We start from the raw sequence: 15,908 nt of genomic DNA, 5'->3' as shown, positions 1-15,908 counted from the left end.
TGGTGAAGTGTAGAATTTTAAGTTCTTCAGAGTGGAGTCTAAGGAACAGGCCCTGGCTCTCAGGCCCAAGTGCAGGGTGCCCAGGGCCTGGTCCCGAGAGCTCTGCCCGTCTGCTGGAGTCTGCACCTGGGCTCCTTACCCACCCCTCCCAAAGGTAGCCAGTGCCTTGCCCTCTCCCGCCATCGCGTTACCAAACACAAGGTAGCCAAGGCCCGCCGGCAGGCAGCAGGGGGAGGGTGGGGGTGGGGGTGGGGGGTGAAGCCTGCGGGAGGGCCGAGGCAGACAGGGGACTGGAGCTGCTGCATTTGGACCGTGATTTATTCAACCCTCCCATGAGAACAGCTGCCATCACACCTTCCAGCTCTTCTCTGGGAGGCTTACAACGAGTACTGAAGAGGGCAGCCTCCAGGAAGAAGCCGGGGCCCCTTGTGGGCACACAGCACTGTGGGGCTGGAGGTCGGCCAATGGCGCAGCCGTCTGGTTTGACGGTGGCCCTGGGTGCACAAGGCGGCACTGAGCCTGGCAGAGTGGCAGCAGCATGTGTGCCCGGTGTTCACAGTGCACAGAGGTCACTGGTGTGGGCCAGGACACCCTGCCCTGGTGGGCCTAGGCCAGCTTGAGGCACTGTGTGTTGAAGCTGTCCCCTTCCTTGCCCGCGACGGCCTCGAGCAGGCTCTGCTTCTTCTGCACGCTCCGCGAGGACTCCAGCTCATACATGGTGGTCAGGTTGAAGAGCACGCTCTCATGCAGGTAGTGCTTGGGGTCCTGCTGGACCATGGCCTCCAGCTGCCGCAGGGAATCCTTGAGTTTGCCCAGGTAAAGCAGACACACAGCCGCATTGTTGTTGGCCTGAGGGACAGGAGACATGCAGAGGCAGCAGGTCACCCGCCGTCGGCTCCCACTGCTACCTTGGGCCCCGGCAGAGCCTAGACCCCTGCTTCACACCACCCAGGGCCCAGGGCCCTCTGCAGGTGCCTGGTGCCAGCAGTCCCACAGAGTCGAGGGCCTGGGTTTGCCAGGATGCCCACTTCTTAGTCCCCAAGACATTGAGGCTCTGTGTGTCCTAGGTCTGTTCTTGGGATTCTTACCACTGCATTTGTGGGTTCCATCCTCAAAATCTCTGTGAAGAATCTATGGGCTTCCGCAAAGTTGTTCTGGCCGAGGTAAAGGAAGGCTCTGTAACACAAGCACAGGGGAGCAGGGAGCCCTCGCACGATGGCCTCAGACATGCACCAGGGACAGGAGCACTTGCTCTTTAGGGAGCCCCTGCTCAGACGGAGGCTGTGCCCTCCCGGCTGTGGACCACACTGCACGTGCTGGCTAGCTGTAACTGAACCTAGAAACCTGCTGAGAAAACTAGCCCCTGCCCTGCCCCATGTCCACTTCTGACTTCCCGTAGGCTTTTTACTGGCTGCAGGTTCATCCTAATGAACACACGCACCCAAAGCTGCCACATTTCACTCACGAAAATGGTTCTTAGGGACTAGGACAGGTCCCCACAGTGGGTGTGCCAGGGACAGTGTGGAAACAGGGCCACACGAGCAGTACTTTGAAGGAAACACTTCGTTTTTATGGCTGCCGTTCTAGAAGACACCAGTGTGCCTCCAGGCCCGGACTCTGGGCCTCAGCTCGGGGATGGTGGAGCTGGAGAGGGACGCGTTCAATGGGGAGAGAGGCTCGCAGGGAAGCTGACACACGCATCCTCGGTGTAAATCATTTACCTGTTCATTAAAACCATTATTTTACCCTGTAGTCCATCCAGTTTCTGTGTTACTTTCTCAACATCTTGAAAATACTTTTCAGCTGTTTTTATGTCTCCAATCTGCTTAGACAAAACCATCTTGTTAGTGGACAAATTAGAGCTATTAAAGCTACCCCCACATACACAACACAGGCCAAAGAGCCTGTAGGCCACGCCATGCTTCTTCCACTTCCTCCAGAAGGGCTGACATAAAGCCGTTCTAGAGACTGCAGAAATGTAGGCGTTGCCTTGATGTGGGGTTTGAACACAGTAGCCACACGCTGTGGGGACTGAGGCCATGTGTGTCCGAGGCTGGCTTCTCTGAGGCTCTTTCAAGAATCTGCCATGGCTGAGGCTGCCTGTGAGCCCTGAGTACTGACCCAGTGCCACATGCCTTTGGATAGAGCCTCGAACTGGCTTTCCTGTGTCTGTCAACTGGGATCCTTGTCTAAAACAGCAGAGTCAACCCTGCTGGATCTAACTCTGGAACCCCCTTGGCACCCCAGCCCCCGTGCTGTCCTCTACCCTGACCGCCTCTTGCTCTTGCCCTCTACCCTGACTGCTTCTTGCTCTTACCCTCTACCCTGACCGCCTCCTCTTGCTCTTGCTCTCTACCCTCACCACCTCTTGCTCTTGCCCTCTAACACTGCTAGGCACGTCTTTTGATCTGTCCTGAGAACACAGAGCACCAGTAGGATGGCTCTGGAGAGCTGAGCTGGAAGATTTCTTCTGGTTTGTTCAATACTAATTGCAACGGGACAGTTCCTCACATTCTCCACTTCAATGTCTCTGGTGAAAATTCCTGCCAACTCACTCTGAGCACCCCTCCTTCCCCACGTCTAAGGCAGTGGCTTCACAGTCAAGTCAGAACCGCCGCAAAGAAACCCCATTTTAATGGCCACACCAATCTGAGCTAATTTTGAACCATTCCTTGTATTGACAGACTTGCTGCGAATGAGGCCCTGCTTGGGCGGGGCAGCCTGGCTCTGCCCTGGAGCCCCTGGGAGCACAGGTACCTGCAGGAGGATGCGGCCGATGCCACTCAGCAGCTGTGGCTCCTGCTCTGGGTAATACTTGATGACCATGCGGTATGCATCCACAGCCAGCACGTAGTCCTGTGGAGAGACCCGAAAGCTCAGTGTGAGCTACAGACACCACTCTCAGTCTGCACATCAGGAAGAGCACAACTACCCATAACACACGTGGAGTGAGGACACGCGTGCAGCTCTGAAGCGAGGCTCTGAGCTGAGTCAGTTGCATGTTCTTCTGTCACTCAGGGGCACAGGGTCAGCGACCCTCTCCTGCCTTCCAGGGAACAGCTCATCTCTGACTTTCTCTCTCACAGACTACAGAGTGGACCAGCATCACCATTCCCCAAACACAATCCATATTCCCCATACTAGAAATTGAGGCAAACATCAGTGTTTATAGCAGCTCAATTCACAATAGCTAGACTATGGAACCAACCTAGGTGTCCTTCAATAGATGAATGGAAAAAGAAAATGTGGTATCTACACTCAATGGAATATTACTCAGCTTTAAAGAAGAATGAAATTAAGGCATTTGCTGGTAAATGGGTGGAGTTGGAGAATATCATGCTAAGAGAAATAAGTCAATCCCAAAAAACCAAAGGCCAAATGTGTTAGCTCTAATATGTGATGCTAATTCACAGTAAGGCGGGGGCAGTAGAGAATAGCGTTACCATAGATTAGGTAGAGGGGAGTGATGGGAGGGCACGGGAGCGGATGTGGGATAGGAAGGGTGGAAGAATGAAACAGAGGTTGTGCTTTGTGTATCCACATGACTGCATAACTAATGTGACTCTACGACATGTACACTCAGAAACATGGGAAATTATATCCCATTTATGTAGGACACATGAAAGTTCATAAATGCATTCTACTATCATGTATAACTAATTAAAATAAAGAATAAAAATGTTTTAAAAAAGAAATTGAGGCAAAATCCCTACGGTCAAATAAACAACTCACAAGTCAACTTGGCAGGGAGAGCAAGCCTGACATTCCAGTCGTTTTTCCACAGCAGGACACCTGAGTGCCACCTGCTCTCCGCAGCACCCAGGAAGCTCCTGCTATTGCAGACACTGCACAGGGGCCCTGAGAGAGGCCTTGCGGCCACCATGTTTGGCATCTGCACTCTGCATAGGACCTCAGCCTTCGTGCCTCTTGAGTCTGTGCGTCTTGAGAAACAGGCACCCTGCCCCTGCCGTGGTCCCTCCTCCAGGCAGGGCCTGTCTGCCATTGACCTGTGAGAGTGGCGGGGGTGCGCCTCCAGGTGTTAGCTGGTCTTGGGCGGGGCTGTCAGTCACAGGGGATACAGAGGCCTGCCCCCCCCCCCCCCCCCGGGGTCTGCAGTAGGAGCGGCTGAGTCCGAGTGGCAGCCTGTGCTGAACTCCCTCCTGTGGGCAGCAGGGTGGCCACCCACAGACTCGCCTCCTGGCTGACTCACTGTAAGCCCCAGAAGGTACTTTTATTTTATATTCTTCTACATTTTCCATTCCCTCAAACTGGGACTGGAGTTGCTAGTTTGCTAATTGGGATGTTATAAAGAAAGACAGACGACAAGTCAAGTTCCAGTTTGGCAGGAAGAAAACAGAGCCTCTCCAGGCTGGTACCTTCCTGGCAGCTCATTAAAACTAATTTTACTCCAGGCCAGATGCTCTCGAGGAGCCAGACAGCACACGCCTCCCTCTCCGCTCCCACGGCACTTGCTATTTTGATAGCGAGAGGGTCTCACTAGTTTGTCCAGGCTGGCCTTCAACTTGCCATCCTCCTGCTTCAGCCTCTCGAGTTGTAGGGCTATAGGCCTTGCCCCGGGCTTGCTCAGCAGGACATCTCCCTGCCTGCTGCTGCCTGTGGCTGGACTGACCCGCTTCTAAGTGGGAGTGAGAGGGTGAGACCCCACAGAGGTGGATCTGTGAGCAGCTCCTCGGGCCTAGGGAGGGCTGAGGCCAAGGCTGAGGAGGGACACACCATCTGGGGGCTGGTAAAGGCCAGGTGGCAGACAGGGAGGCTCCAGAAGCCTGTCTCTGCCGCTCCTGGGAGGGCTGTGGCCCAGGGCCTCTGTGCTGCTGGGAGGTGTCCACTCTGATCTGACACCCTGACCTCAGGTCAGTATGGCCTCCGAGTGTCCCTGGGCTGTGCGGGCTTCACCTGTGTTCTGCCAAGATGGCCACTGTGAGAGCACCAGCACCCCAGCGGAGGGCCGGCAGAGAGCTCTGCCAGGACGACTTCTCCCAGAAGCAGTGTGGGCTAAACGGGGCGTGGAGCTGTGCGGAGAGCTGCCCTGAGCTCACTCCCCAGGTGGGGGAACGGAGCCCCTGAGGGGCCTGGCCGACGGGAGCTCCTCAGAGAGCCCACTCAGCCCTGATGGCACAGTCTGGCTTTGAGAGGAACACGGACACTTCACCCAGGGACAAACTGACTCTGCACGGTTTCCACAGTGACTCTGGCCACTCCGGACCAGGGACACTTTGTGTCACGGCTGAGTGTGGGCAAGGAGTGCATTCATGTTCTTCCCACAGGTGAGAAGCCAGGACAGGGGGAGTGGGGGCACCTGGAGGGAGGTAGACTTGGGAGGCACCCAGAGAGGCTGGGCAGTGAGCTGGTGCCCCTGTGTGGCCTGCCAGCACAGGGGCCTCAAGGCTACCAAGAGAAACAGCAGGCCCCAGGCCAGCCTGGGAAACTTAGCAAGACCTTGCCTCAAAGTAAAATAGGTTGATGGGAGAGTGCCTGTGGCATGTTCAAGGCCCTGGTTCCATCCCAGCACCATAAACAGGCTTAGGGAGAAGAAGTGACATTTACAAACTGAGTACTGTGGGGTTTCCCTGGCTTGGTTATATGGGCATGTCATATGTGCCCTTACAGCGCAGTATGCAGATACCTGGGGTTGGAACATACAGATAGGTTTCTCATCATTAAGAAGTTAAATTGATATTTACTTCACCATAACAGAAATGCTATTTAAAATATTAAATGGCTGATTAAATAACTCATTGTTAGCCCATGCACAGAATTTAATGACACCAGACCCCCACTGCTGCAATACCGAGCAGGCTCACTAGATGGCAACAGACTGCGCATGCTGGATGGGCCTTAATTGTAACATTTTTCACTCCTTTTTAAAATTCATGAAAATAAAAAAGATTCAGTAAACTTTCAAATTAAATTATGTCATTTAAAAAAATTCTTGAAAAGCCATGGTATGTTCTGTACTGAGTCCCAACAACATAGGTAGAGGCCTTACATTGGTGTGTGGTGTTGCGACTGCACCACAACAAAGAAAAGCACTTTTTACTTTACAATCTTCTATGAATGCATCTTAAAAAGTGCAAGTCCAAGCCCAGCAGTGGACTTCCTTCCCCTGGAGTTCCAGCCCACGAGGGACTGAGAGGGACTTTGGTGCTGCGAACTGGTGATGGCACAAGCTGTTCTGGCAACCAGAATTGAGAGGCCTCTGGGGGAAGCCTGCGAGGGCGTGGAGGGGTGGGCTCGCTGTGGTTGCTCAGACTGCCAAGTGGAGGGCAGAGAGGACAGGAGCCAGGTGCTGGGCGCCTAGTTACCCCCAAGACCCCGCTCTGGCCCACAGGGGGCTCCCGGGAGGTGTGACGCCAGCTCAGAGGGAGCAGGCCCTGCTGACAGGGTTAGAGGGGAGGGCGAGAAGGAAGGTAATGGAAAGAGGGGGAGAACAAGGAACAAAGTGGCCCTACAGCAACCACCTTTTCAGAAATGTCTTAGAGAAGAAAACACCCATTCTGAGAAAAAGCCCATAGAACTCCTCAAAAAACACGCTTTCCTTTGTGTGGAAAGGGGAGGGAGAGCTGTGTGACGTCAGAGCTGGGAGGGAACCAGAGGCAGCCATCCCTTGCTGTGTTGTGAGGAAGCCGAGGCTGGTGGACAGAGGAGGTGTCCAGGTCACTGCACAGAGGGCAGGCTGATGTTCTGCCCCTTCTGCACCAGCAGAAGGTAGGGACAGAGGTAGGGACCCTGAGTGGGTGCTGGGGCTGCACACCTTCCTACCTGGACAGGTGAGCTACTTGTGGACGCAGCACTCTCCAGGGTTGCCGAGGCCTCTGTGTGTAATGGGGGGTTGCCACACCAGAGCTAAAGAGGGGCCGGAGTGCAGAGCCCGTCCAGGAGCGACCCTGGGAGCCTGGGAGCCGTGAGCGTGGCAGGAGCGCCGCCCATCTCAGAACAGCCCAGGTGATGCTCATGGTGCCGCTCTGGAGTGGCTGCCAGTCCAAGGCTGGGCAGCTTCAGAGCTCAGTGGAGGACGGCTGTGCCCAGGGTGGAGGCAAGCAGTCGTGGGCTGCATTTGAAACACAGAGACTGAAGAGCACTATTGCCTAGGCTGAGGGCCGTGTGCAGCAGAGCAGGCTGGGAGAAGGGAATGACTGGCAGGCCCCACGCATTCCTCGATTGCCACACAGGTTCTCGGGTGGAAAGCTTTGGGGTGCGTGGGGTTGGTGGGGTTGCTTGACCTCAGAAGTCATAAGCATCAATCAACACTGAGTGGGGATGGAAGGAACCCACCAAAGCCGGGAACAAAAGAACCTGCCTGAGTGGAATTCAGAGGAAGATAAGGGGGATGACCCATGTTTGTATGATTAAGATTGACCACATCAATCCTGCCTTCTAGAAACGACACAGATTCAGCCCTAGGGTGTCACTGAACTCCACCGAACTGCCTGGGGCTTGGCTGGACTCTGCTCAGGAACATCGCCTGCTCTCGCCCAGTGCACCAGCCCCTCTCCGGCCCTCCTCTGGACACACGGCGCTCCGCCCGCAGCTGGCTGGCCACGTACCTTCATGAGGAGCAGGCAGTTTGCCATGGAGTACAGCACCCGGCCCAGACGTGACCTCCACAGCTGAACGGAGGCTGCAAAAGAAGAGCAGCTCGTCAGAGTGCAGCTCGTCAGAGGTTGGGCCTGTGGTGGCCAGGCCTATGTGGCCAGGCTTTCTGAAGTCTGATTGAAAAGCCCCTCTTGCTAACACCACGGACTCCAGCCCAGAATGTTCATCCTGCTGAGGGTTATACTCGAGGCAAGATGCACAGCAGGCACATCCGGAGGGCCTCAGTGGCTCCAGGAAGATGCACGCTGCAGAAAGGCTGTAGCTTAGCCTCAGCTCAGGCAAAGGCCCTGGAAATCCAACAGGAGCACCAGGTTAGCACTCCCAGAAAGGCACCAACCTGCCTGTGGCTGCGCCCTGGTGGGAAGGGCCTCAAAGAGCTAGCCATGAGAGGCCACAAGGCTCCTGCACCCCCTAGGCAGGGGTGGCAGGGGTGGCAGGGAAGCAGGTTCTCCCCAGGCTCTGCACCGGCTGGCTCTGCTTTGGTTCCTAGGACAGCTTCCCAGGCCTTGGCTCCTTCATCTTTTAAAGGGAAACAACAATCCCTGGCCTCTTTTCTTCACAGGGCTCTGTGAGGGTGAACCAGCAAATGAGTAAATGAGGAAACCTGGACAGGTGAAAGCAGCACAAGGCCAGCTCCCATGGACGGCCGGTGCCCGCCCTCTCCCGCTGTACCCACTGCTCATCTGCCATCCTTCCACTGAGTCCAAACCTCCAGGGCCTGTCCTTCTATGGTTCTCATGGGCTCCATGGCTCCAGGGCCTCCGGGGTCTAGAGAGGCCCCATAGCGGCTTCTGGCACGAGGGAGAGCTGGCCTATGGCTTTGTTTACATACTGAGGTCACCGGAGTGAGTTCTGTGCTGGGGACTCAGCTGACTTCAAAGTTTGTATTTCACTGATAATTAGGTTGAGGCCCAGAGAAGCAAGGGTGTGTCATCAGAACCCCTGGTCAGTGAGCCTTGCCCTGGGCTCAGTCCACTCCTCCAGAGGAACCCACGCTGCTGGAAGGCAGGAAGGGCTTGCTGCGGGATGGCGCGGGGGTGGGGCAGTGGTGGTGGTGGGGGACACAGGCCCAGGCACACCTCCGGGCAGGCCCAGGGGCTTCCCCTACCAGCCAGCACCGCTGCCCTCTGAGATCATGGCTCCCTGGAACCAGGCTTGCCCCAGCTCCCAGAGACATGGGTACTGCCCCCAGCAGGCCACGCCCCGTCCTCCAGCACCCACACACCTGCAGCTCCTGTCTTCTCACTGCCCTCTGCCGCCCTCTGCAGGCCTCGCCAGCTCGGTTGTGCCTGTGAGAGCCCCAGGAGTGGGACCACACACCTTGCCTGGACGCGCTGGCTCCTCTAAAGGCCAGGGGGCATCAAGTGCAGGGGCAGGGTGTCAGGGTGATGCCTCCCCCAGCCGGCCTCGCAGGCACACACACACCAGACAGACAACACACCCACACCCACCGGAAACACAGACACAACCACACACACAAACCACACCCACACCTCACCATGCACACACCTACCCACCCACACATCCCACACATGTGATTTCTCCAGGAAATCACATGCGGTTTCTCAAGGATGGAGGGCACAATGGGGACCCCGGGTGACGCCCCTTCCCCACATGTCCCTCTTGCCTCCAGTCTCACTGACCTAGCTCAGTGCCCTGGGCCCGACAGGGGGTCCCCCCAGCTCTCTTCTCTTCCCACATGTGAACACCTAATGGCAGTTCCGGAGAGCCCAGGTGTATCAGCCTGAGCCAGCAGTGATGTGGATCTGGGAGTTGACTGAGCAGGTGGCCGTGGGGAGGAGGCAGGGGTCGGGATGAGGGAAGGAGGGCCTCGCTGCAGCACCCTGGAGACTCACCCCCACAAATCAACTCGGCGTGCTGTAGCCAGGACACCTGCTGAGGTGTGAACCTGTCCCCACTTCACAGGCCAACACCAGCCCCACAGTCCGGCTCGTGGTTTCCAGGAAGGGGCCTTGCAGTCACTGGGGGCCTCTGAAGGCTTTCGTGGCTTTATAAGAAGGGCTAGTAGTGCGCTTGCTTGGCCTCTCCATGTGATGCCGCCCTCTGCCACGTTACGACGCAGCGAGAAGGCCTGACCAGATGCCACTGGGAGCTCTTGCATTTCCCACCCCAGAACTGGAAGCCAAATAAACAGGCCGAGGCAGTGACCTTCTCAAAATATAGATCTGCACCCACAGTGACCCCGAGCCCTGGGGTGTCACCCTGTTTCCTGCAGAGGCTGCACCCTGGACCACCTCCCCAGTCACTCTTCCTGCAGCACTGGCTCATGTCTGGTCCCACCCTGCTCCCTCCTGCCCTGGGGGGCAGACCCAGGTGGGTGAGGTGCCCTTCCTGCATGGGAGGCCTCCTGAGCCACAGGCTGGGCTAGGCCCTCTGTCAAGGCTCTCTCAGAACCACCACCTGGGGGAGGAAGGTCACCTGTGTGGGTGACAGGTGGGTTAAGGTGCATCTTCTTCCCTGAGGATAGGCGCAGGTCTAAATCTGCACACAGGTCTGCAGCACAGCCACAGGGCTCAGCTTGCCAAGAGGAAGGAGTGAGTGACTGCGTGACTGTCCCAAGAGGGAGAGAGGGCCTGTGCGGCTCTGCTGAGAGGAGATGCTCACCTTGCCGGCTCTCTGGTGTGACGCTGCTCATGCCCCCGTCTTCAGCTAGACCTTGCTCCAGGTTGGCTAAGATCTGCAGTCATTTCAAACAGGAAAACAAAACCATAAAATTGAGTTTGCGTCTAGACTTGTCACAATATATCCCAGGTAGAGCAAATTTCTCTGGATGAAAACCAATCTGTCAAGGAATGTTCACACGGATACATCTCAAAGGCCATGATGACTATCACTCAGAGGTGACAGCAAAGAGAAGGGCCTGTTCTCTGCGGAAGGTGGAATTTGGGTTTATGACACTCGTAAACCACAAGACATTGTGCATAGGGACACGTGGCTTTTCTTTTTAAGAAAAGCATCAAGTATGTGACACATGAGAGTGATTATTAACTTTTGTGGAAATATCAGTCTCATTCTCCCAGGCACCATGAGGGGCTGTGGCCTTTTTTAATGTACCAAATAAATATTGTGCAGCTGTCACTTCATGTAGATCGTACTGCTTGGTTAATAACTCTTGGTTGCTTCTTCCACGTTTTGGTTTACACTGAAAGACAAGTTGCTGTGGCCACTATCATTTAGGTACAGATTTTATTATTTTCTTGAGGTGAAGGACAGGAGAAAGTCTTAAGAATAAAGACTATTTAGCAGGGAGACAGCAGCCTCAGGCCGTTCACTGTGGGGAAACCCCTTTCTCTCACCAGCCGCCCTCCCAGCCTCCACTCCAGCTCGAGCAAGGAAGCCATGGTTCTATAGCCCGCTCGCCTGTGACAGAGGACAGCAGTGGCCGTGAACCTCGACCTGTGGCATGCCAGTGGTCTCCTGGCTAGTCTGTCTTCTGAGGGGGTCACGAGACCACAGGCCGACAGGGAGCCTCAGGGCTGCTGTGTAGTTGCAATCCCTTGCGCTGGTGGAGAGGAAGCCCAGGAAGGGAGGGAAGGAGCCCAGTGGAACCCTGACCATGCAGATGGCCAGTGCCACTAGGATTAGGGCCACCAGTTCAGTGATCCTGGGCAGGGGGGAGGAAGCTCTGCGTGGAGGGCAAAAGCAAAGGTGGAGGGCAGTGCTGAGGCAGGTGGCTCAGCAGAGGCCGGCGACAGCCCCGCCTGCCCCGACACCACAGCTCACCACTGCACTCTGCTGACCCCCAGACCTGAGGGGAGCCCTGTGCCTATGAGCCCTGTGTTCCAGTGGGCTTCAGGGAAAAGAGGGGCAGCCCCGATGGGCAGATGCTGGGAGGAGGATCCTGCGCCACAGAGGCCAAGAGGCGCCCAGAACAGAAGCTCCACCAGACCAGCAGGAGCAGAGCAGGAGGGCACTCCCGCTGCTCTCCTGTCCTCCTTTTGGAGAGTCAGCTTCATTTGCTGGTGCCTGTCCACAGAGTGGGGAGGGCACTGAGGTCGAGAGGGAGCTACAGCTGCCCTCTGCGAGGAGCCCACATGCCAGGTAGGGGGACGCCGGCAAGGCTCTTCGCGGTGTGCAGAGGCCCAGGCTGCAGAAGTGTGTGAGCACAGGGGAGGCTCAGCCATGACAGTGGGCCGTTTGCCTCGGGTGTCTGGTCCTCAGCACTGCTTCCCATGTTAGGGCACTGTTGAATGAAAGCTGTCTACAGGTCCCCTCCAGATCAGAAGTGCACACCACGGGACCCATCAGAAACCCTGGTTCACAGTCAGCAGCTTGCAGAGCTGCCAGAGCCAGCCCTTGCACTGCTGAGCAAAGACACATGCGCAAGAAGGGCCACCTATACACATGAGAGTGGCCAGAGCCAGCCTTTTGCATTGCTGAGCAACAGCACATTGGCCACCAAAGGCCACCTCTACACTGAGAGTGACCAAAGCCAGCCCTCTGTACTGCTGAGCAACAGTACACTGACCAGCAAAGGCCACCTCTACACCGAGAGTGACCACAGCTAGCCTTCTGCACTGCTGAGCAGCAGTGCACTGACCAGCAAAGGCCACCTCTACACTGAGAGTGACCACAGCCATCCCTCTGCACTGCTGAGCAGCAGTGCATGGGCCAGCAAAGGCCACTTCTGTACACGAGGGCAACACACAGCCTGTCTGTAGCGAGCTAAGCTGCTGCACCTTGAAGGGACATTTGCGGATCATTTCCTAGTGATGGAGTGGTTCTCCTCAGCACATGCAGTGTTCTCCAGGAGACACCATGCATCAGGCTACAAAACAAGTCTCAGAGATCAAAGTGAATCAAAATGTCATGGTCTTCTCTGACTACTAGATCAAAAACTAACAGAAGAAACTTCAGAATACACACAGTCACTTAACACGTTATTGAACAATGTCACTGAATATATAAATCTAAAGGAACATTTAAAACTTTCTGGAAACAAATGAAAATGGAAAGAATGAACCTAAACTTAGGGTCAACAGCAAAAGTAATACTAAGAAGGAAGTTTACAGCAAAACACTACCAAGAAGAGAGATTTCAAATAAAAACAGTGCATCTTAGGACCTAGAAAATGAAGAGAACTAAAGCCAAAATCAACATTAGGAAAGAAGTGACAGAGAGCAGAAGTAAGCCAAACTCAGACTGAAAAATACAAAAGACCATGAAATAATGAGTGGTTTTTAAATAAGATAAACAAAACTGACAAATCTTTAGCTAAGAAGAAAAGATCCAAAGAAATAAAGGTGAGGAGGCATTACAACTGAGACACTGATATCAGTAGAGATTGTCATGAGCAACTCTAGGCTAACAGACTGAAAGACCTAGAAGAAATGAGCAGACTTCTGACACTTACAATCTACCAAAACAGAACCAAGTTTAGGGCCACTATCATACTTAATGCGCAAGAGCTGAGAACATCTCCAAGGTCTAGAAGAAGACAATGCTTTTATTCAAATAGTACTGGAAGTTTTAGCCAGAGCAATAAGGCAAGAAAAAGAAACAGAAGCATACAAATAGGAAGCCAAAGTATTCCTATCTGCAGATTTTATGAATAAATATAGAAAAATCTAAAGGCTCATCAAAATACAAATAAACATTTAATACAACATTTCTAGGTCTTCAAGATGCACTGTTAGGTTTTTTTGAAGCTTTCTCTTTCTGGTAGTGGTGTTTTGCTGTAAACTTCCTTCTTAGTATTACTTCTGCTATTGGCCCTAATGTTGCAGGATACAAAATCAATGTGTAAAAGTCAGCAACATTGTTTTTTTTTTTTTTTTGGTACTGGATAGTGAACTCAGGGATGCTTAACCACTGAGCCCATCCCCGACCCTTTTTGTATTTTATTTAGAGACAGGGTCTCACTGAGTTGTTTAGGGCCTCACTAAGTTGCTGAGGGTAGCTTTGAACTTGCAGTCCTCTCGGCTCAGCCTCCTGAACTGTTGGGATTACAGGCATGTGTTATAGTACCTGGCTTCAGGAGCCTTTTAATACATCAATAACAAGACTGCTAAGAAAGCAGATATGAAAACAACTCCCTTCACAAATCAGCAGAGGAAATCAGCAGAGGAAGGTGACAGGGTGGAGGAGGGGGGTCAGTGAAGGCACCAGGGCTGCGATGGAGCAAACGACGAGCCATGCAGGGACGGACATGTTAAGATGCTCGTGCTCTTATGTACACCTCAGTGCATTAATGAAAACATGAAAAACAACTCAAAACGGGCCAGAGAGCTACACATGAGACACAAAGCTAGAAGAAATCATAGGGGAAATACTTCAGGACCTTGGCATGGGCAAGGTTTTCTGGATAAGACCCCAAAGCTCAGGAAACAAAAGCAAAAATAGACAAATGGGATTATAGCAAACTAAAAAGCTTCTGAAAGCTAAGAAGACAATCAAGGCATGAAGAGACAACCCGAGGAATTGGAGAAAATATTTACTAGCAAGCAGTTATCCAGATACACATGAAACTCAGGAAACTTAACAACAACAACACGGGTGCTTCAATTAAAATGGCCAAATGATCTGGATACAAAAGTATTTAAGGAAAAATGCTCAATATCATTAGCCGTCAGGAAAATGCAAATCAAAATTACAATGAAATGTCATCTCACCCCAGTTAGAATAATTACTATTAAAAATCTAAAAAACCAGCGGGTGCAGTGGCTCAAGCCTGTGATCCCAGTGGTTCAGAAGGCTGAGACAGCAGGAACATGAGCTCAAAGCCAGCCTCAGCAACAGCGAGGTGCTAAGCAACTGAGTGAGACCCTGTCTATAAATAAAATACAAAATATGGCTGGGGATGTGGCTCAGTGGTCGAGTGCCCTTGAGTCCAGTCCCCGATAACTCCCCCAAATAAATATTAAATAAAAATAAAAAGCCAAGGGAGAAGAGGAGAAAAGCTCTCATGCACTGTTGGTGAGAACGCGACGTAGTACAACCGTCATGGAGAAGAGCATGGAGGTTCCCTGGAGGACTAGAATCAGATCCAGCCACCCCTTCTGGACATACAGCCAAAGGAAATGCCATTAGCCTTACCAAGGGAAAGCCCACGCCCACTACGGCAGCAGGACTCAAACAGTTACGTATGGAACCAGCCTAAGTGCCCACCAAGAGACGCACAGGTAAAGAAAGACTGCACACATGATAGTGGGGTGTTCATCAGCCACAGAGGAGAATGCAATCCTGCCACGTGCAGCAAAACGGGTGGAACTGGAGGACACCAGCCTGAGCCTCATGTTCTCTCACACATGGGAAGTCAAGATGACGAGGTACAGCCGAGCACAGACTCGGGGCTACACAGCTTCGGAGGCAGGGGAGCGTGGCGCGGAAGGCGGGCGGGCGAAGGAGGTTGAATCAATCCGTGCCACTGGTGGGCGCTCAAAGGAATATCCCACTGAGCCCCATTGATGTGTGCGATTCATATATGCTCACGAAAGTAAAACTAAACTGTCCTAAAAATAACATTTATTTTTAAAAGAAAAAAGAAAGCCACCGTTGCTTGAAGCCACAGCTTTGGAGCGGTTTGTCCCATGGCAGTGGATAACCTACGCCTGAGGCAGCTCATTTTAGGGATGCCGAGGTCAGTGCTGCAGCACACTGGTTTTGTTCAATTGGGAGCTTCCATAAGGGTTCCTCTTTGGAGTCCTGGAGCAGCCCCTCTGAAAGCAGCTGCACTCATGAGAAGAGGCTGCTGGCAGGGAGAGGGGGTGGAGGGCAGCACGGGGCAAGAGCTGCCTTCCTGAGAGGAGGGTCTGATGGGCCACACCTCAGTGCCTAGCACTGGCTTGTCCTGGGCTGCCTGGGAGGGACAGGCTGCATCCCAGCCATCCACTGGGGGGCGGGGAGGAGTGAACACCTGGTGGTTTTGTCCAAGGACAAAATCATATGAATGCCTTGAACCATCCCAGCTGACTGTCTTGTTCACGACAGGATTTGAAAAGGCAATTTGTACCCTATTCAGATTTAAAGGACCCAAAGCCTTGTTTGAGTTCTACGCAGTCATCTGGAAAGGTGGTGGAGCAGGTGCCCTAACTGGAAACAGACCCCATTAGTCTGGGGCCACAGTTCTCCAGAGGCTGAGAGGAAGGAACCTTCACACCTGCCCCTGGGGTGACTGACATGTGTTGTGTGGTGTGCTGGGACAGGACTTATGTGAGGCATCAGTACAGATGGCTGAGAGGTGGAACCAACTCAGGGATCTGAGGATTCACTGACCCTCTACAGTCCAGACTAAAGGGTAGGTCAGCTCTGTCCTGGATCTCCAGGAAGTCCAG

At 53.6% G+C, this 15,908-nt stretch overlaps 1 protein-coding gene across 1 annotated transcript in view; it reads right to left on the bottom strand.

The window, feature by feature from the left end:
- Positions 1-306: 306 nt before the first annotated feature.
- The window catches only part of Trappc12 (trafficking protein particle complex subunit 12), a 59,808-nt gene continuing 44,206 nt past the window's right edge, over positions 307-15,908 (bottom strand). The window contains exons 7-12 of the mRNA XM_026411224.2: positions 10,240-10,312; positions 7,566-7,639; positions 2,758-2,856; positions 1,722-1,822; positions 1,089-1,176; positions 307-849 (exon numbers count right to left, since the gene is read on the bottom strand). Of these exons, the coding sequence (XP_026267009.1) occupies positions 607-849; positions 1,089-1,176; positions 1,722-1,822; positions 2,758-2,856; positions 7,566-7,639; positions 10,240-10,312 (678 nt within the window). The 3' untranslated portion in view covers positions 307-606. The remainder of the gene's footprint in view (positions 850-1,088; positions 1,177-1,721; positions 1,823-2,757; positions 2,857-7,565; positions 7,640-10,239; positions 10,313-15,908) is intronic.

Source organism: Urocitellus parryii, chromosome 12, assembly GCF_045843805.1.
Source record: "Urocitellus parryii isolate mUroPar1 chromosome 12, mUroPar1.hap1, whole genome shotgun sequence".
Classification (NCBI taxonomy): domain Eukaryota; kingdom Metazoa; phylum Chordata; class Mammalia; order Rodentia; family Sciuridae; genus Urocitellus; species Urocitellus parryii.
The sequence above is the reverse complement of the archived record's forward strand: the minus strand, read 5'-3'. Positions and strand labels throughout refer to the sequence as shown.